The sequence below is a fragment of the Cervus canadensis genome, chromosome 11 (assembly GCF_019320065.1).
Source record: "Cervus canadensis isolate Bull #8, Minnesota chromosome 11, ASM1932006v1, whole genome shotgun sequence".
Taxonomy (NCBI): Eukaryota; Metazoa; Chordata; class Mammalia; order Artiodactyla; family Cervidae; genus Cervus; species Cervus canadensis.
The window spans coordinates 31,084,224-31,104,533 of record NC_057396.1 but is presented as its reverse complement, the minus strand read 5'-3'; the positions used below and the strand labels follow the sequence as shown (position 1 = coordinate 31,104,533).

The 20,310-nt window shown below is 53.2% G+C and overlaps 1 protein-coding gene across 9 annotated transcripts in view; it reads right to left on the bottom strand.

The window, feature by feature from the left end:
• Positions 1 to 20,310, bottom strand: part of GRAMD1B (GRAM domain containing 1B) — a 260,267-nt gene that overhangs the window by 37,576 nt on the left and 202,381 nt on the right. For all 9 annotated transcript variants that reach the window (XM_043481178.1, XM_043481182.1, XM_043481171.1 and 6 more), the window contains 2 exons: positions 10,997 to 11,207; positions 4,345 to 4,365 (listed from right to left, as the gene is read on the bottom strand). In XM_043481178.1, the coding sequence (XP_043337113.1) occupies positions 4,345 to 4,365; positions 10,997 to 11,110 (135 nt within the window). In that variant the 5' untranslated portion in view covers positions 11,111 to 11,207. The remainder of the gene's footprint in view (positions 1 to 4,344; positions 4,366 to 10,996; positions 11,208 to 20,310) is intronic.

Below are 20,310 nucleotides of genomic sequence, written 5' to 3'. Positions count from 1 at the left end.
CTATCATCAGCAGTGGGACAGGAGAACCCAGCAATTCCACTTCACAGGGTGATGGGAATGCCCCTCTCCTGGGCCACCCCAGATCCGACGATCTCAGTAACCAGGACCCATGAGGGCTGAATCCTGGAAACACTTGAGTATCTCTGGAGCCAGATGAGGGGATGACTGGGCTCCAGCGGGGTGACTCGGGGACAGGACACACCCAGAAAGATAAGCCCTGGGACCCTTTGTCTCCTACACCCCCCCGCACAACTGCCACGGGGAGAGGCTCTGCCAGCTCCCAGCCTGAGGAGAGGGAAGTGACCTGGGCTAAACATTAACTCGACGGCAAACACTGGGAGCTGGGACAAAGTGGTACCCGCTCCCTGGGCAGAGCAGCAGGAGGGAGAGGGTGGAGGAGCCCAGGAGAAAAACAGATGGATTTTGGTAGAATGTTGGCCTCAGCGAGGAAGAAAGCCAATAAAGACCCTCAGAGGAAACGCTGGACTTTCAACCAAATCCAGGTAGGGAGGAGCCGGATGTGGGCTACGGGGCAGTGGCGATGGGGGAGGTGACTGAGCAAAGGAAGGAGGGGGAGGGCGAAGGTGTAACAGAGACACAGAGGAGCAGGACTGGGAGAGGTCTCAGCTGGAGATGGGTCACTCCACAGAGTCAAGACGGCTGCTGGGGATGCGGGGGTCAGTGGGCAGATAACAGTGGGGAGATGAATGCACGTGGAGGAAGCGGAGTCCATCTCCCCCGGAAAAAAATACCAGGCTGCCAAGGGGTCCTTGGGGATGCCTTCAGCTCTCACTCCCACTTTTCTCACCAACGCCCTAATCCGAGTTTCATTCCTACAAAGCTCTGTCCTCTTGCTCAGTCATATGTCTGCCAGACCTGCCCAGTCACTTCACAGGACCGGTGCCATCCCTCCCCCCAGACAGCCAGCATCGCCCCCACCTGGACCAGCAGGCAACTTGGGCCCCAAAGCCTCAGGGCAGCCACCAGAGGTCTGGGCTCCTTCCCTGGGTTTCCTGGAGACAACTGACCCCAGGAAACAGGCAAGGTAGGTAAGGAAGCATCTCTGTCCGCCTGGAGCACCAGGAAGAGACTTCTGTGACTTGGCTTCCTCCAAGATCTGAGTCTGCTGCGTCCAACAGGGCCATCTTTGGGGGGGCAGATTATTCCCCCTCCTGCCCCCAACTCTCCCCTTCGCTCCCTGTTCAGCTTATCCCTCCGTGAACTTATCCCCCAAACTAGGCACCTTGACTAATAAAACTGGGGTGGTCAATGGTGGGGCTGGGGGGTGGGGAGGAGAAGGGGGGAACTCAGGGGCAGTAGATGTGATCAGCCCTGGGAGGGACTCAGGGCAGCTGCTGACAGCCTCCCGCTTCAAGCCCCACTCTTTTTGGCCATGCTGCACCGCATGTGGGATCTTAGTTCCCTGACCAGGTATTGAACCCACACCCCCTTGTACTGGGAAGTGCAGAGGTCTCATCACTGGACAGCCAGAGAAGTCCCTCAAACCCCACTCTTGATCTGAAGAGCCCTTGCTGGAGACCAGAGGCTCTTGTCTCAGGCTTTCCATGTCTCCCTGGGGTCCAAACACCTCCTTCCATGGAACCCACTCTTCATAAATGCCAAGCTGGTTTGTCACCATGGTGACAGTTCCTCCCTGGCTAAATAGATAGAAGAAGAAATGCAGAAGAGAAGCAGGTAGAGGCGGAGGCTGGGGCAGGGGGCAGGGAGGCATTGGGCGTGCTTCCTCTCATATCAGACCCAGGCCATGCCAACGGGCTACAGACGTTCTTGCAGCAGTTGGCAAGTCTGCGCTGACCCTCCCTGTCCTGCATCCGGCCAGGCACTCCTAACTGTCTCCAGGGCCAAGGACGACAAGGCCTCTGCTCATCCCAAGGACTTCCAGAGCCAACGATGGAGCCTTGGGCAGCACAGCAGCTGGAGAATCACCACCGGTGTCAGGAGAGGGGCCAGGGAGGGCTGAGGGCAGACCTGAGGAGGAGACCTCGCCTCCTTCCTGATGGTCCAAGTCCCATCGTCTCAGGGCAATGCAGAGGTGACTGACGTGGGAGGACTGGGTAGATGGAGGAAAAAGAGCACTGGGTCAGAGCAACAGGGACGCGGCAAAGACCTCCTGAGAAACCAAGAATGGAACGCCGGGGGGCAGTGCTGGGGAGCGGGTGTTGAAGGGAAGCTTCCTGGTGGGGCCTTGGCACGCAGGCAGGGGGAGGGGGCCTGGCACGCCCGTGTGCATGGGCTCAGCAGGCTGAGCTCAGGCACCAGTGGGGGAAGCCCCCAGGACCCGGCTTCCTGATGGAGCCAGACCATCCGGCCTGGGAGCACAGCCACGCTCAGGCCGTGCCCGTGGATAAGCACACTGGTACATCGGAGTGGGCTTCCCAGGTGGCTCAATGGTGAAGAATCTACCTGCTCAGCTCTGCAATCTCTTGTTCATCTGCCAGCAGAACCCCCTGACCTCCAGGCCCCACAGGGCAGCTGGCCCACCTCCATCATCCAGCCAAGTGGCAGCATCTATTTCTAGACTCTCGCTCTGCTGAGGGCTCGGACACCAGGTCTTCTGAGCGGGGCGGAGGGAGAGATTAGAGGTGAAAGGGTGGGAGGGAGGAAAACCTGCTAGGATCAGAGAGAAAAGAGCCAGCCAGTCGGGATAACCTAGCCAGAAAGGAGCGGCAAGCGGAGGTGGAGAAACGAAAATGGGGGAGTTAGCCAGGAAAGGGGAGGGAAGGACTCTAGGGAAGGCAACGCAAGAAAGAATGGAAAAGCCTGCTGGAGAGAAAAGAGAGGAGCAGGGGAGAGGGAGAGCAACAGGGACGAGGCCCTGCGTGTCCAAACCCGGTCGTTTGAACTGTCTCGTGGGTTTGCAGCCCCGTGTTTCCTGGTCCCCTGTGAGGCACTAATTTTACAATAGCCCCCCACCTCCCACCCCGGGTGGTGGAAGATTCCATGAGGGAAAGGGTGCTGGAGGTCCCACCGACTCCCAGGAAAGCATTCTCCAGCCTCAGCTCCTCCCACAGACAGCGAGCTCCCTTCTCCCCCGGGATGCCCCCGGGATGTCAGCCTCAAGCCACAGCCCAGGAAGACCACAGGGGGCCCGGGGGCTGAGGGGCTGCAGCCTCAGGCAGCCTTCTCCCCCAGGTGGGCCATCTCAGCCCTCAACTCCCCTCCCACCCACAAGGCCCGCCAACTTCCTCCTTGTCTGTGCCGCCGTGATGCCAAGGCGGGGATCCAACAGTCCTATCTCAGGGCCAGTCCCCTGAGCAGCAGTGGGTCGGAAGCTACAGGACTGACTGCTGGCTGCTTGATTCTGGGGGAACTGCTGAGCCGTGTGGGAAAACACACCCACCACACACAGTGACTGACCTGAGCGTCTACATTAAACCCAAGCCTCTCCCCTCCCCCCTGCACCAGAGCATCCTCCAAGTCTGCCTCTCAGCAGCCTGCTCCCGCAGCAGCCCCAGGTCCACCGTGCAACATGCCCTGGTGTCAGGGGAGTGGGGAAGATGCGTCCACATGACCGTCGGGGTCAAGCTCGGGCAAGAGCAGGCTCCGGGATGGAAGACAGTGACTGGAGACCAGTTGACGGCTGCAAACCGACCGTCTGTCCACAGGGCAGGAAGGTGGAGTAGGACGGGGCAGGCGGCTGAGACTTCAGCCTGTGACTCTTCAGGGGTAAGTTCGAGACCCTCGGCCCCAGCTCTGTGACCCAGAGGATGCGGCCTCTGCAGGGGCTGCTTACTCCATAATTGGCCTCCCGGCAGGAGCTCCTGGCTGGAGCCTCCCTAGGGACAGGGGATGTGTTCTGGGGGGAGCATGCTGGGGGGCAACTGAGGCGGCCCTGGGGCAGAAGTCACATCCTATTACAGAAGCCAGCCTCTGCTAAACGAAAAGGTTTCTGGCTGCCTGTTTTTTCCTCCAAATGTCTTGGTAAAAGGAAGGAAAACTTGGCCTTAAGATCAGGCCCCAGGATGGTGGTCCCCGTCCCAAGTCCTGTCTGCCCTTTGAGGGGGGGTCTCCCCAGCCTGGTCTCCTGTCAGAGCTGGAGGGCCCTTGTCCAGGGTCCTGGGGGTCCAGGAGGTCGGGTCGGGGAGACAGTCCATCCCTGTGTGGTCTCCGGGAATTGCACCCCCCACCCCGCTTCACCAGCAGTCCTGCCCTGCTACAGAAGGTAACTGTGGTCTGGTTTTTGTGGGAGGGGTCTGGTCAGGGGCAAAGCCCACCGTTTGAGGCTCCAAGCCCACAGGGAGACCACAGTGTACCCCCGACTCCATCCTCTAAGCAAGCCATCCCCACCCACGTGCCCAACAAGAAGAGAAAAGGGATACTTACATTATACCAGCTCTGGCTTTTCTGAAAGAACAAAGTAAAAGAAAAGCAGTGTTAGTGGGGGGAGAGGTGGCAGGAACGGCCGGAGTACTCCTGGCTCCAGGGGGAAGGTACACACACAGCGGAGGGCGGGCGGGGAAGAGGAATCCCAAGGCAGCTCAAGGCCCCCCATGTTGCTGCTCGGGGTGGGGGGCAGGGGTCCTCCTTTCTCAAGACAGCTCCCGAAAGGAGGCCCGGGGAGCAGTCCATGCTGGAAGCCCCCGTGGCTGGGGTGGCAGGCAGCGCAGCACCAGCGAGAGCTGGGAGGGAGTCGACCCCATCACAAAGCTCTTCGGATGGGGGCAGGGTGTGGGGGGGATGCGCTGCAGGCATCCGAGACCCAGTCCCCAATGGTCCCTGATCAGAAGCAAAGTACCTACGGAGACTCACACAGCCGTCCGCTCCACGTCAGCCCCTCGGAAAGGCTGGGCGGGATCTTCTGGGGTCGGGGAGCCAAGGAATCGCTAGAAATTTCCCTCCAACTGGGCAAATTCCTCCTTCCGCCCCACTGGCTGATCGGCAAAGAGAAAGCGGCCAAGGAGTGGTTGGGGCTCAGCCTTGGGAGGACGGGTGAAGCACGTAATTGCTAAAGGTCCTTCCTGACTTCATGAGACTCGGGTCTGACCCAACTCCACCATGCAGATGCCCTCCGTTCCCAGCCCTGCTAGAAGGCTGCTCATCTTCGCAGTAATGGGAAGTTTTTTAGGGAAAGAGGAGGGATGAGTAGGATTGTGCCTGGTCCATCTTCCATCTCACAGGCCAGGACTCCCTCACACACGTCCCACTTGAAGACAGACAGACAGGCAGACAGAGATAGACAGACACACACCTGCCTAGGGCCCCTGCCTTGAGGGGCTGATCCGACAGGTTCAGCTTGGGTAGACAGGAGTATTTTCCGTTTTAAAAGCTTTGCCAAGGGTGTGGTTCAGGAGGAGGATGGCTGGGTGCAAAGAAGCTTTGCTTATGGGTCCACATCTTAACTTTATACCCAACTTGTTTTATTGCACTTTGAAGATATTGCATTTTTTTTTAAACAAATTGAAGGTTTATGGCAGTCCCATGTCAAGCAAGTCTATTGATGTCATTTTGCCTACAGCATGACATTTTAATTAACATTTTATTTTAAATTATAATTTAATTACATGTACGCTGCTATTTTAAACAGAATGCTATTGTATACTCGACAGACTGAGGTCCAGGGTAAACGTAACTTTTATACGCACTGGGAAATGAAAAAAGCCACGTGACTCGCTGCACTGTAACCTTTGCTTCACTGTGATGGTCCCTTCACGGTACGGCTGTGCATGCAGAGGTGTGGACCCTGGGTACAGTCAGCAACCTTTATCCCGTCCACCTCGTCCTATGGGGTCTGACTCATAAGGGAAGGAGGAGGCAGCCATTGTCCCAGGAGGTCTGTTGTCCAGTGTCTGGTGGAGCCCAGGGGTGAGTGTGAATGCAGAGATGAAGCCTGGTCATGCCATCGCCCCCTTTGCTGGCGACCCCATCCTGCCAGAAGAACCCCATAGAGCCCTTCACCTTCACTCTGAAGAGTGTCAGCAGGGGAAGGAGAGGCACTGCGGGGGTGCTGCCTCTCAGGGGCTCTGCTCATCCCCACACCCTATCTCACTGGCCAGGGGGCAGGCAGCAGGGCAGGATCTCAACCCTCTCCTCTCTGCAGGATGCTCTCTATGGTCACTTTCCAACAAAAGCTGTCCCCATGGCCCCATCTGGGAGTCACATATTCCCAATACAGCCTTGCCTTCTCCTCCAACCCAAGTCCAAATGTTCAAAACCATTGATTCCATCATCGAGGGTGTTATTGCCACAAGGGAACTGTGGACTGAAAATCAGCCTCTAGTCATCCTGGAGGAGAGAGGATGGGGCAAGGAGGCTGTGTCAGACTTCACCTTGTTGTTGCCTAGTTGCTAAGTCATGCCCAACTCTTCGTGACCCCACGGAATGGAGCTCACCAGGCTCCTCTGTCCATGGGATTTCCCAGGCAAGAATACTGGAGTGGGTTGCCATTTCCTTCTCCAGGGGATCTTCCAGGCCCAGGGATTGAACCACGTCTTCTGCATTGCAGGTGGATTCTTTACCACTGAGCCACCAGGGAAGCCCTACCTGCACCTTAGGGCACCGAAATTCCTGGGTCCTGATTCTGAGCTCACACAACATGCGGCTGTGCAGTATCCATGAGAACGCCTCTCAACAGTGGAAAGGCATGCTCTAGGAGCCGCTGGCCTCAACCACCCACAGTGTGCCCATGTTTCACCAAACCAACCCTTCTGAATCTGTCTAGAACAAGGAGATTCAGGACAACTGAGAGCCTGCACCAGGGAAGCTGGGCCCCTCTCTTGCCTCGCCAGGTGGTACCTCTGTATGTGTTACCTGCTTGTGTAAACTGGGGTTAAGAATATGGGTTCGCAGGTACTGCCAGGTCAGATACACAGAGCAAGGACTTTTGTCCCTCTGTCTAAGCCTCTGCCCCCATCCAGCACGCTCTGGGCAGCTGGTTACCCGTCACCACTGAGGGTGTCCACCCCTCTGGCCAAATCCACAGCAGCCCCTGAGAACAAGCCACATGGGCGTGAGTCCCTGAACTCCAATCAGCCTCGCAGAGGCAAGTTCAATCCCTGTGGCTCTGCTTTTGAGGACCGAGTCTTAAAGGAGCTGCTGGGCCAGGAGGGCCTGACTCTCAGGGGCTGGTGGACCCGGAGGGTGTCCTCTGGAACCCATGAGGCCACTGGCCAGCAGGTTCTCAGCCCCTCTGTCCTCCTGTGCAGAGAAGGCTGGGGGCGGGGGAAGAACAGAATGAGGGAGTGGGCAAGGGCTTTCTAACAGGTTACCTATTAGTGGATTTAGCCAGAAGGGGAGAAGGGGACATCAGGAGAACTGCCCAAAGACAGCTGCTGGGTGAGGGCTGAGCTGAGCAGGCTTCTATGCTTTTCCTAGAAGTCTGCAGAGCAAGCCCCTCGGGGACACCAAGGCCCCTGGAAACAGCGACTTCCTTACACATCTCCCCAGTGCAAAGGCCCAGGAGTCTGGAGATGGAATGAGGGCAGGGGAGGGACAGAGGAGCGCTACAGTTCTAGGAGTAGGGAGGAAAGAACAATTTCTTACTTTGATCAGGTAAAGTCTGTCGTACTGGAAAGGAAACCATGAAAATTAGGATCGAAAAACAGGGCAAGAGTCAAAAGGTTAAAGGCACACCAGAGCCACAGAGGCCGTGACACCACACACCCAGCGCAGGGAGCCAAGCAGGGACGGTCTGGGTCCTACCAGACAGCCCGGTACCCAGTTCAGGAGCTGGTGGGGCGGCGACGGCTGCGGGGCTCCCCCTGGTGGCTGCAAGCCAGCACTACAGTGCGGAAGCTGGGCGGTGGCACCAACTAAGGGGTCCTGGATCAGAACTGGGCCTTGATGTCCAGCCCCGGGCTCTGGGCAGGGCTGCCCCAGCCAGGGTCAGACGCAGCAGGATAGCCACAGAGTCACAGGAGCGAGACCTCCCCGGCTACCTAGTCCAACTGCAACGTATTAACACACAAGGAAATGGGGGTGTGGAGAAGGGGAGACAGACACTGTGAGTGAGGTCTGGCTCCAGCAAAAAGTGGACTATCCGGCCCGTCTGAAGAATATATGAGGTCATCTCCCCGAAGAGGTGCAGGGGACACAGGGAGCGAGGTGGCCTGGCTGTGAGAACAGTGACCACAGCTCTGGCCGCCAGACCCCTCCCTGTGGACACATGTGGTCAACCTGAGAAAATGCTCCACGGGGGGAGGGGGTGTTCCCACCACAAGACCCTCCTCCTCTCTTTCTCTCCCCCTTGTAGCTTTCCCTCGCTCTCTACTCCAGGCCCTGACCTGTGCAGGACCTAATTTCTATACCGGTGTCATCTTCGAAGTCTGGCCCAGACCGACCATGGCTGCAACCACGTCCCCCTGGGGTGGCAGGGAGCCCTCTCCCCACAAGTCAGTCCTTGTTAACGGCTGCGGTGTCGGTGATGGAATGGGGTGGGGAGGCGGGGAACTCGCTCCTTCCCCCTTCAGCTCCTCAGCAGGAAAGGTGCCGGGATACACTCTGGGTCCACGCTCAGGTCCCAGTCCCTTCCGAGGCCCCACTGTGCCCCTCCACAATCCCACTGGGAGTTCCAGCCCAGCTCTGGGCACCAGATCCCCATCTCAGACGTGTACTCTCCCCTGCCTTTGAATTCACGGAGCATCCCAACTACTCCTGTGGTCCTTAAGGTCAGGTTTGGTTTGTGGATAATCTGGGAACAAACAATGTGGATAATCTGTGTTTCTTATCTCTCTTCTCAGACTGGACACTGCCTGGGGGTGGGAATCTGGTCTTCATATTCCTTTTTGAAAGAAGATCTACCACTTACAAGTTTTAAAAATCCTCATTACTGGATGCTCCTTTCAACCCCATCACCTGACCAAGAGGCACTCTGTGAGTGCTATCGACCATAAGCACTGCTCGCTGAGTGCCTTGGCAGAGGGGTAAGAGGGTGAGGAAGCTCGGAGCTTGACCTTAGGATGGCAAAGGTGCACACCCTGTGGGCAGAGGCAGAGGAACAATAACCAGACGCCTTGTCCAGCAACATCTGCCCTCTCCCCAGCCAGCGGGGTGAGGCATTCCAGAGGGGTGGACAGAGGTCATCGCCAGACCCCGTCCGTCCCCACACAGCCCTGCACCCACTAAGCTCCCAAATCCACAGCAGACTCCTGGGGGCCTCCCCAATTCAGGCACAGTTTCCCCCTTCTGCCCACAGCCAGCAGCCGTCACAGCTAAGATGAGCTTTTACCCTCAAGGTCACAGACTGCAGGATTAGCCCTGTGACCTCTTGTTCACCTCTCAGGAAGGGGAACAGCTGTTCATCCTGCTGCTCCCCAAAACAGAGGCTTCAGACTATGATGAAGTTCACCTCTCAGCTCTCTCTTCTCCAGGCTGTAGCCACCCGCTTCCCCTGTGGGTATCATTTCCTGAGTCCTGCTGTTCTGAAACACCTACTATTCACCCTCTACTCCCTCTAAGCTCTCCTTAGGCCTCTCAAATCCTGGGGTCCTGGGTAGACTTGTCCAGCACGGCTCCCTGACCTGGTCCTATCTATGCAGGACCGGGCAGGGGCTGTCTATGTCCACGACCTTCCAGTGTTGGCACCATACCCTCTGGGAGAAACAGTCCCCTCTGATCACGAGTCAGGATCCTAAGAACACGATGAGCCGCAGGCTGGACTGTGGGTGGAAGCAGTAAGGGGCGCTCAGGCTGAGCAAGCGGAAGGAAGGTGTGGCTAAGGTGAGCTCCTAGGGTCACTCTACTGCATCAGGGAACTCATGTAGGGGAAGCTGTGAGCCTCAATCAACTCACCTGAGCAGCGGGGATCAGGTCCCACTGCTCCACCAGATCCGGAGCCTCCCTTCCCCAAAGGAACGAAACTAAGCCCTGGCAGGACTCTGCTTCTCAACGGCACCATGTAAGGAGGGGACAGACTCCCCGCCGAGGCAGTGTTTGGGGAGCAGGCAGAGACGGTTAGGGGTGCGGTGGGGAGGGTGGGGGCGGGTCTGTTCTCCGACTCCGGGTGCAGTGGGAATGGTCCCTTGGTGACCTCAGCCAGCCTGCCAGGGGCAGTGGGGCCGGCCCTTCTGGGAAAGGGACCAAGCAAGACACATGGGCCAAACTGGGCGGGGGTGGGGGGCGGGGTGCGGAGCACTACAGACAGTTCAACACCGGAGGGGAGACTGAAGACAGAGACAAAAGATGGCTTACTTTTGAGAGGCGCTTGTGAGACTAAGACCATGCATGCAAAGAAGGTATTTGGGGGATGGTGGGGAAGAAGAGGAAGAACAAGAAATCAAAAGACAAATTCAGGTGGGACGCCAGCTCCCGAGCCTCCCGGGGTCTCCTCCCCTCCCCAGGGCCTGTGAGTCAAGAGGGAAGGAGAAGCTCTTTTAAGGAGCATAGAGGCAGAGACATTGTCTGCCTCCCAAAGGACTAAAGGCCGGGGCGGACGACTCTTTGTGGAAGCATAAATAGCCCAGGCCCCCTTAGGCAAACGGGGGCTCGGGTGTAACAAGGACATACTCGGGAGGGGTGGACGGCCCTGTCGCTCTCTTCTTGGCCATGTGGGTACCAGGGGGGTTATTACCAAAGGTAAGGCTGGGTGATGGCCAGGGCCGAGGTTAATACACCATTCTGCAAGTCCCTGAGGACTCCCTTCCCGGCACTGTATTTGTCCCAAATAATGTTCCCCTCTACGCCAAATTTGGAAAACGTAGCAGGCCTGAAGAGACGACCCCTCCTGATCCCCAGAGCTCCCCTCCTCCAAATCTCAAGGCTTGTGAGCCTCCCTCACCCCTAATGAGAGACAGTGGTCATCGTGGAATCCTTTTACTAGCTCCTGGGGCCTCTCTGAGGGCTAAGCTAAGATCAAGATTTAATAGGGGTTCTCCCCTGCCTCCCACTCTCACCTCACAGAACAGAGGCTCTCTCTAGGACACTAGGGCTGGTCAATCAGGTCCCTCCACAAAGGGGTTCTCTACCTCACGGTTCCCCAACGCCAGCCTCCCTGCAGCCAGCTAATGAGCAAGGACAGAGTGGCCGGCGGGGTCAGGCTCACCTTGGAGTTTTTGCCACCACTGCGGCCGGACTGCGAGGAGCAGCTGCGCTGCACGCCCTGCTCCGGGGTGGACGGCGACTTGTCCGAGGAGTGATCTGAGCCCTTCTCCACCATGGTGTCTCCGTCTACGTTCTGCGGGGTTGGCGAGCGAGACCGCTTCCGGAGGATGGGGGAGCAGGCTGGTGTGCTGCGGTTGGAGTTACTGGCAGTGCTGCAGGGGCGGACGGAGAGAGGGAGTGGGGTGGACAGGGAGGGGCAGGAAAGACAAGCCGTCAGTAATTGAGGGCCAAAGACAGGTCCCAAGGAGCCAGCTCAGGGAGCCAGGGTTCTGGGCTGGGGAGAAACAGGGGCGAAGGGCCCAGCTATGGCCCACCTATGGACTGCACCGTAATACTGCTGCTGGCCAGGAGGGGGCGGTGGTGCCCACGTGAGATGGAAATAGCAGTAGGAAGGGGGTAAAAAGGGCCATTAGACATTTAGAGATTCGTTCATCCAGCCATCCATCTGTCTGTCCATCCACCAAATTTTGTTAGGACCCACCCTCTCCCCCCATTAGATGCCAAGAATTGTCTAGGGAAAACGGAATATAAGAGCTGAGAGACTCATTAGAGATATCAATACTATCAGCTCATTTTACACATGCTGCAAAATTCAGGTTCTACCTTTTGCCACAGAGATATCCACCCATAAAAATAACAAAAATAATCCCACTTTCCAAAGCATTTAAGGAATCATTTCACCAAGGTAGTAATGACAAGTGCCACAATTCCTATTTTTAAAATAAAGATCAGTGCATGGCAAAGAGGACCAAGTGTCCTCTGATCACAGAGGGCTTAGAAACGAAATCTGGGTCTTCTGACTTGTAACTCGCCCACACTTCTATTTCCTTGCAAGCTATGTTATTCCTGCTCCCCTTGCCCAGGGCAAAGGTAAACACAGCGGAAGTTCTCACATGCCATGTCCCCTCCCCCAAATTCATTTCCAACAACTACCTTATACATTCACCAAATCCCCTCATTCCAAGGCTTGCACACTTTATAAATATTTATCTTGTGTTCTTAAAGGACTAGAGGAGATGAAGGAAGGAAGAGGAGAGGAAAACTCGATGCAGCCAAGTTCTAACAGGTGTTTGCTTTGCTCTGAGAAAATGGAGAAAGGAAAGAGATGGGGAAAGGAAAGGTTATGTAGGGAAGAGAAGGAAAACATAAAGGAGACAGACAGGAAGGCCAAAGAAGCACAAGGGGAGGGGCTGAGAAGAAGTGGGCAGTCAGGGCAGCATTGGGCTTTGGACACAGCCAGATCCAGGGCCATCAGGGTCCCAGGAAACACTCTGGGAGGCTATGCCGCCCCACCCCCGGCCACCACTCCCTAAGCAAGTGGAGTGCAGGCTGGGGAACTCTGGCATTTGCATCAAAATCCAGCTGCAACCTCAGATGGCCCACTGGACCCATTTGCAATGAAAACCATCCCCCTTGGGCAGAACCTTCCACCTGGGGACCCTTGGCAGAGAGGACAGGAAGTGAGCCCCAAAGCCCAAACCAGCAAGTGTGGGAGGAGGGCAGCAGGGGGTGAGAGCCAGCCTCTGACTCCTGGAAGGGAGCTGGTGCAGAGAAGAAACAAAAGGAAAAACAAACCACGAGAGGATGTGTGGACACACACGTGGCCCAATGTTGTGCTTTATCCCCAAAGAGAATTAGAAACTTGTTACAGTACCAACAACAAGATTTACAACAAGCGGCTCTTCCGGGTCTCACCACATTCCCAACATCCTTACCCTCTACTTCTAAACTCATCCACTACGACAAAACCTGGAGAAAGGAAATTACGTTCCTTTCCCTAAGCTGGAAAAGCCGAATATTAAAATGGTGGCAAGTGGATTCCCGGACCCATCCAAAGAGCGGACTCAGGCGCTCATCTCCCTGGGGCAGCCCCCTTTCTCTCAAGCCAATTTCAACCCATGGCCAAGTATTCCAGGGCTGACACCATCTCCAAGGACTGCTCTGCTGGAAGAAGAGCCAGGAACTCTGCCCCTAACCTCAACCAGTGTGCTCAGAGAAGGACCTAACTAGAGAGTGGATGACACCTTGCGCATGCCCATCTCAGACATGTGAACCCACAGGTGGGCGCCTATCCTTTCCTGAGATAAGGGACATCCTCACACACAGCCATTCCAGCCTTGGGAACAGAAAGGAGGTCCCTTGATCCTTCCTCAAACTCTGCATCCCTGCTGATAAGTGGCTGTTGAGGAAAGATTCAAACAATGGGTGGGCAAAAAATCCCAACCTGGAGGAAACGTACGCCAACTATCCAAAACCTCATGACGCTCAGGCACCCAGGATGGACATGTCCATGAGATGTCCTCCACCCTTAGCGATCCCATGTCAGCTGACCCTCCATATGCCACCCAAAGATGTCACTTTCAACATGTCAATCAACAGACAATTTACATGCTCATGTGCCACTTCCGTCTCTGCGCTTATAAGGCTGCTGATCATTTGTGTTGCTCTTGAAAATCTCTCCCCTTCTTCCTGATGACACCCACCTGTCTCTTCTATTCCTCTTCCTGTGTCAGCAATGAGTTCCACTCCTGCCTTTTTGCCGATAATTGAGTCCCTCCCCAAAGGTGGGCTCTTCACTGCCCAAGCCATTTCCTGTTTTCTGTGACTTCAACTATGCCTGGAATCAAAGGACTCTTCTACCTGCTTCTGACCCAAATCATACCTGTTAGCTTCAGCCCAACAACCTGCTGTGCCAGCATGACAGTTCCTCTAAACAGGTATCTCACGAGCACCTCAGATTCAGAACTGGGCAGGTCATCTCTCCTCCCACTGCCCGTGCTCAATGGCATCACTATTTCCTAGTCTCTCAGGCTGCAAATTCACCCCTTCCATGTCCCCCCCACAAAAGGTGAGTCACTGAATCCCATCAATTCCATTTCCTTAAAGTTCTGTAATGCATCCTTTCCTTCTATTCCCACGGTCCTAGTTCAAGTTCTCAATGCTTTTGCCCTAGAGTTTTGTAATAAACTTCTAAGTGGTTTTCTCCTCGCCTTCCCTCTTTTGTGACCATTCATACCTTTGTCCTTAAAAGTCTTTCTAAATAAAAGCTTGATACTATCTATCTGCCCTCTTACTGACATTCATATTAAAATCTGAGAATCTAAAATCCTCAGAACGGCATTCAAAGTTCTACCAAAAATCCTTTGACAGTTACTTAGACCTCAATACTTTCTCTTTGTACTCACTTAACGAGTCCCCATTGGACTTCCCTGGTGGTCCAGTGGTTAAGAATCCACCTGCCAATGCAGGGGACATGGATTTGATCTCTGGGCTAGGAAGATTCCACGTGCCTCGAGGCCACTAAGCCCGAGAGCGGCAACTATTGAAAGCTGAGCACCTAGAGCCGTGCCCTGCACCAAGAGAAGCCAGAGCGATGAGAAGCCTGCACATCACAATAGCGAGGAGCCCCTGCTCAGGGCAACTAGAGAAAGCCTGAGTGCAGCAAAAAGACCCAGTGCAGCCAGAAAAAAACAAGAGTTCCTACCTTCCAGGCCTGCTTATCCCCGCCTAGCAGGCATCCTCTTTCTGACTCCCCAAGTGTTCACCACTTGTGTGGGAAGCACACTCTCCCTTCACATCTACCCAACGGAGTCCCATTCATCCTTTCGGACCCAATTCAGCTCCACCCTCTCCAAAAGGCTTTTCTAAATCTCCCCCACTGAACTGACCAAAGCTGATGACACTCTGCCTGGTGTTAAAGTGAAGACCTGCCCACTCCTGGGGGCACGCGCCTCTGCACCTCCCTCACCGTTCACCAGGATGCTCTCCAAGTATTAACAGCCTGAGCTTAGCTAACATCTGCCCCGAGTCTCCTTCCGGGCCGGTCTCCACACCACCCACGGCTTTAACAACCCCCAGGATCACGACAGCTCCCTCATTTGTACTGCCAACCTGCTACTATGAACACAAATAGCTAGGTTTATGAACGTTTATGAGCTCCTGGCATAATGGCAAGCACTTATTAAGCATTATCTAATTTAATCTTCCCAACCACCCTGCCACGTATTCAGGGGTATTACTAGTCCTACTTCTCAGGTGCTAAATCGAACGACTGACAGAGTAAGTAGTCTGCCCAGCGTCACACAGATGGGTAAGGGGCAGGAGAGGCCTAATCAAATGTGGGCCTACTGATTACAGAGCTTGTTCTCAGAACCGAGCATTCAATAATGCTTGTTTGCTGAGTAAAGCGATAGAAGCATAGCTCACAAGGACTGATGGTGAGCTGGGTGAATGGAAAGAAGAATCAACTTTCTGCCTCTAGGCTTCCATCCATTCTCTATGTTGCTGTCAAAATGAACTTTTTACAAAAAGTAAAGCTGTCATTTTTAGCCACCCTCTCCTCTCTGGTTAAAGCCCTCTCTGCTTTTCTACCCTTCTTGGAACAACGTGAACTTCAAACTATGGTCAGAAATTCCCCAACTATCACCTCCAAGCTACCCTTGAGAGCCCCTGCTTGGCTGCTCTTCTCCGCACACGCTCTGGCTCAGCCATCGAGGCCAGTCCCCAGATCCCTCCCTCACTCATCCACACTACACCAGACCTTCCCACAACGCTCACGCTCAAGACAAGCCCCAAAACCATTCTTACCCCCTACCCTACGCTCCTCCTCCACTCTGATCCCTCCCTAAATGAGAAGAAAATGCTTGGAGCTACTAGAGTCCTAACTCAGCAAAATCACCACTAGATTTGCTAGATTGGAAGGACTGATGCTGAAGCTGAAGCTCCAATACTTTGGCCACCTGATGCGAAGAACTGACTCACTGAAAAAGACCCTGATGCTGGGAAAGATTGAAGGCAGGAGGAGAAGGGGACAACAGAGAACAAGATGGTTGGATGGCATCACCAAATCAGTGGACATTAATTAGTTTGAGCAATCTCCAGGAGATGGTGAAGGACAGGGAAGCCTGGCGTGCTGCAGTCCATGGGGTCACAGAGTCAGAAAGTCACAAAGAAAACTCTTCTACTAAGCTTCCCCACCCCCCCAACTTTGGCCACACTGTGCAGCTTATAGGATCTTAGTTCCCTGACCAGAGATTGAACCCAGGCCCTTAGCAGGGAAACTGCCAAGTCCTGACCACTGGACTGCCAGGAAATTCCACCTAAAACTCTTCATTTTTTTAAAAAAAGTTTTTACTGGAGTATAGCTGCATTATAATGTGTTAGTTTCTACTGTATAGCAAACTGAATCAGCTAGACATATACACAATCCCCTCTTTTTTTTGGATTTCTTTCCTATTTTCTTTCTCTCCTGGATTTCTTTCCAGGTCACCACAGAGCATTCAGCAGAGTTCCCCGTGCTATACAGTAGGTTCTCCTTAGTTATTTATTTTATACATAGTATCAATCATGCATGTCTGTCAATCCCAATTCATCCCACCCTCTTCCCTGCTTGGTGTCTATGCATTTGTTCTCTGTGTCCATGTCTCTGTTTCTGCTTTGTAAATAAGACCATCTATACCAATTTTTTCAGATCCCACATATATGCATTACTATATGATATTTGGTTTTCCCCCTAAAACTCTTTTAAAGGCACTCCATTCTACAGATTCAGCTGTCCTGCTGAGCAAATAAAACCTATTCTGATGAATCTTATAATCTGTAACATTGTCTTTCCAACAAACTCTACGATTTGCCTTTAATCTGATTCTGCCATCCTTATTAACAACAGTAAATACATTATATGCAGATGACACCACCCTTATGGCAGAAAGTGAAGAGGAACTAAAAAGCCTCTTGATGAAAGTGAAAGAGGAGAGTGAAAAAGCTGGCTTAAAGCTCAACATTCAGAAAACTAAGATCATGGCATCTGGTCCCATCATTTCATGGGAAATAGATGGGGAAACAGTGGAAACAGTGGCTGACTTTATTTTTTGGGGCTCCAAAATCACTGCAGATGGTGACTACAGCCATGAAATTAAAAGACGCTTACTCTTTGGAAGGAAAGTTATGACCAACCTAGATAGCATATTAAAAAGCAGAGACATTACTTTGCCAACAAAGGTCCATCTCGTCAAGGCTATGGTTTTTCCAATGGTCACGTATGGATGTGAGAGTTGGACTGTGAAGAAAGCTGAGCGCTGAAAAATTGATGCTTTTGAACTATGGTGTTGGAGAAGACTCTTGAGAGTCCCTTGGACTGCAAGGAGATCCAACCAGTCCATCCTAAAGGAGATCAGTCCTGGGTGTTCATTGGAAGGACTGATGCTGAAGCTGAAACTCCAGTACTTTGGCCACCTCATGCCAAGAGTTGACTCTTTGGAAAAGACCCTGATGCTGGGAGGGATTGGGGGCAGGAGGAGAAGGGGACGACAGAGGATGAGATGGCTGGATGGCATCACTGACTCGATGGACATGAGTTTGAGTAAACTCCGGGAGTTGGTGATGGACAGGGAGGCCTGGCGTGCTGTGATTCATGGGGTTGCAAAGAGTCGGACATGACTGAGCGACTGAACTGAAATGAATACATTATATTTCAAAACCTACAGGTTTTAAAGCTAAACATGACCTTAGAATTGCTGTAGAAAAAAAGGAAGACAAGGATTGGAGGGGCTAGTGGACTAAGAACTCCCCTTGTAGATTTTAGAGTTAATATAACCAACTCTTAATTTCATGTAAGAAACCTGAGAAACAGAGGTTAAGTGCCTGGCCTAGGTGACAGAACTTCTCATCTGGGTCTTCTGTCCTACAAACATACACTGAGCACCTGGCATAATCCCAGGCATTCAAGTTCAAGTTCACAGTGGCGAGTGAGAAAGGATCTTTATGCTTGGGACACTATCATCAGGAAGAGCTAGACGCATGTTCCTCTCATTTTAATAAAAGCGACAAGCACTGTGACAGGAGAGAGGAAAGGAGCCTTAGACGGGGGTCCAGAAACGCTGCCTTGAAGATATGGTCCTTGGGACTTAAGCTGGGTCCTGAAAATGTGTCAGAGTGAGCCAGGTGAAGGGCATGGTAGTAGGAAGGAAGAGAATGTGCCTGAAAAATCAAAATATGTAAATAAATAAGCCAAAACATCAGCAAGAACAAAGGTATGCAAGCCTAAAATATAAAAGAGCATGGAGTACATAGCACATTACAAGAAATTCTGTGCCTCTGAAGCATGATGGATGTAAGTGAATACTTAAAACATCAGCTTTGCCCAATTATAGGTCAGCTAAGATGACCTCCCCTAGTCACTTTCAACCCATTACAAGGGGCCCAGAGGTGATTCACTCACTTCCCATCTCTTCTGTTTTAAAACCTCCAACAAGACTATGTCACTCCTCTCCCGGTTACCTTGCTAACAAACAGTGCTTCCTAAAGTCTGACCACAGTCCCACATGCTACAGTTTGGTCCCGGCTTCCCACAGTTAGGTCTGCCTGAAGTCCCTGAGAAACAGGGGCCCAGGGAAAGAGGACCAAGGCCCTTGGCTTTCTGTGGCGACTTTCCTGACTGCATCTCCCACCCCCACTGGAGACACGGGAGCCACAGCCCCCGTCCGCTTGGCATCCTGTTCCCATTCTCCTGCCCAGCGTGGTCGTGTGGGCCCGGGTAGACAGTGCCAGCAAGCCTGCTTCCTGATCAGCTACCCACACAGTCTCAGATCCCTGAGCAGAACAGGCCCGGTGCTCCTCATCTAGGTTAACTTGTTTGCTCGAAGTGAAGTCAACTGTTTCTACCCCAGAGATTTCAAGGTATGTACTGGCCGCCCCACCCCCAGCAGCTCCATCTGGGCTCTCTGGCCACAGAGCCTTCCAACCCTGGCTCATCCCCAGTCAGACCCCTCCTCCCAAACCCCAGATTCTTCATGTTCACTTTCTGGTTCCCCCTGGGCCCAGCTCTGCAAATACCTGGCTGATCAAACTTAATGGCTGTCATAGTTAACAATGTGCCGTATAGGCAATTTTTTAAAAGACTGCCCGACACATTCCAGGGCACCCTAGCCTAACACAGCGTTGGATTAGAAATTTAGAAAGCCAGTTTCAACTGAAACAGTTTGCTGAAGGCCTGCCTGGGCCCTGCAGGGTCGGGATTAATGCCAGTGTGTGGAGTCAGCAGGCTCAGGATTGATGCCCAGCTCTACAACTTGCTATACAAACCTGGCCCCTAAGCCTTACTCTCCTCATGGGACAAATGAAAACCATGGATACCCATCTCAGAGGACTGCTGTGTTAAATGAAATAACCCAAGTGATACAGATCTTTAGTGCAGTGCCTGATATGTAATGAAGACTCAATAAATATTTCTGAGCTGATAGTATCAAGAAGGTTTTTGATCCTCTCTGTAAAAACTGGAATAAATTATTCTTGCCCCTTTCCCTCAGAGTGGTCTATGAACATGCTTTGAATGATCCCAAACATTACTTCCCATCAAAGTGTTAATTGCTCAATCGTGTCTGACTCTTTGCGACCCCATGGAGTGCAGCCCTCCAGGCTCCCCTGTCCATGGGATTCTTCAGGCAAAAATACTGGAGTAGGTAGCCATTCCCTTCTGCAGGGGATCTTCCTGACCCAGGGATTGAACCCAGGTCTTCTACATTGCAGGCAGATTCTTTACCGTCTGAGCCACTATGGAAGCCCTATTACTTCCCAGTGAAATTTGCTCAGTCATGCCAGATTCTTTGTGACCCCATGGACTATACAGTCTATGGAATTTTCCAGGCCAGAATACTGGAGTGGGTAGCCTTTCCCTTCTCCAAGGGATCTTCCTAGAGTGGGGACCAAATCCAACTGGGATGTTTCCTTGAAGTGCAAAATCCCAACCGCACCCCATCAATAAGTGACAGTTTCCAAGAAACCATCTTGTGAATCTGCATTGGAAATAAGCACCATAGCTCATTCTGACGTGCTCCAAAATTTGGGAACCAGTGTTCCCAAGGACTAATCATGTAAGTATCAAGGGCTAAATCTGCTTATAACTCTCTTTAGTATATTAGCTGTTCATTGTCTACAGGGTGGGTAGACTCGCTGGAACAGAAAATCAGTTGAGCTTGTCGGAGGAACTACCAGTGGAGAAGACCCCAGGGTTGCCGGGGAGTGGGCACGAAGGTGTGGTTCTCAAAACTATGGACCTCCCCAGTGGCTCAGCGGTAAAGAATCTGCCTGCCAATACAGGAGACACAGGTATGGTCCCTGGGTTCGGAAGATCCCCTAGAAAAGGAAATGGCAATGCCTTCCAGTATTCTTGCCTGGGAAATTCCATGGACGGAGAAGCCTGGTGGGCTACAGTCCATGGAGTCACAAAGCGTCAGACACAACGTAGCGACTAACCAA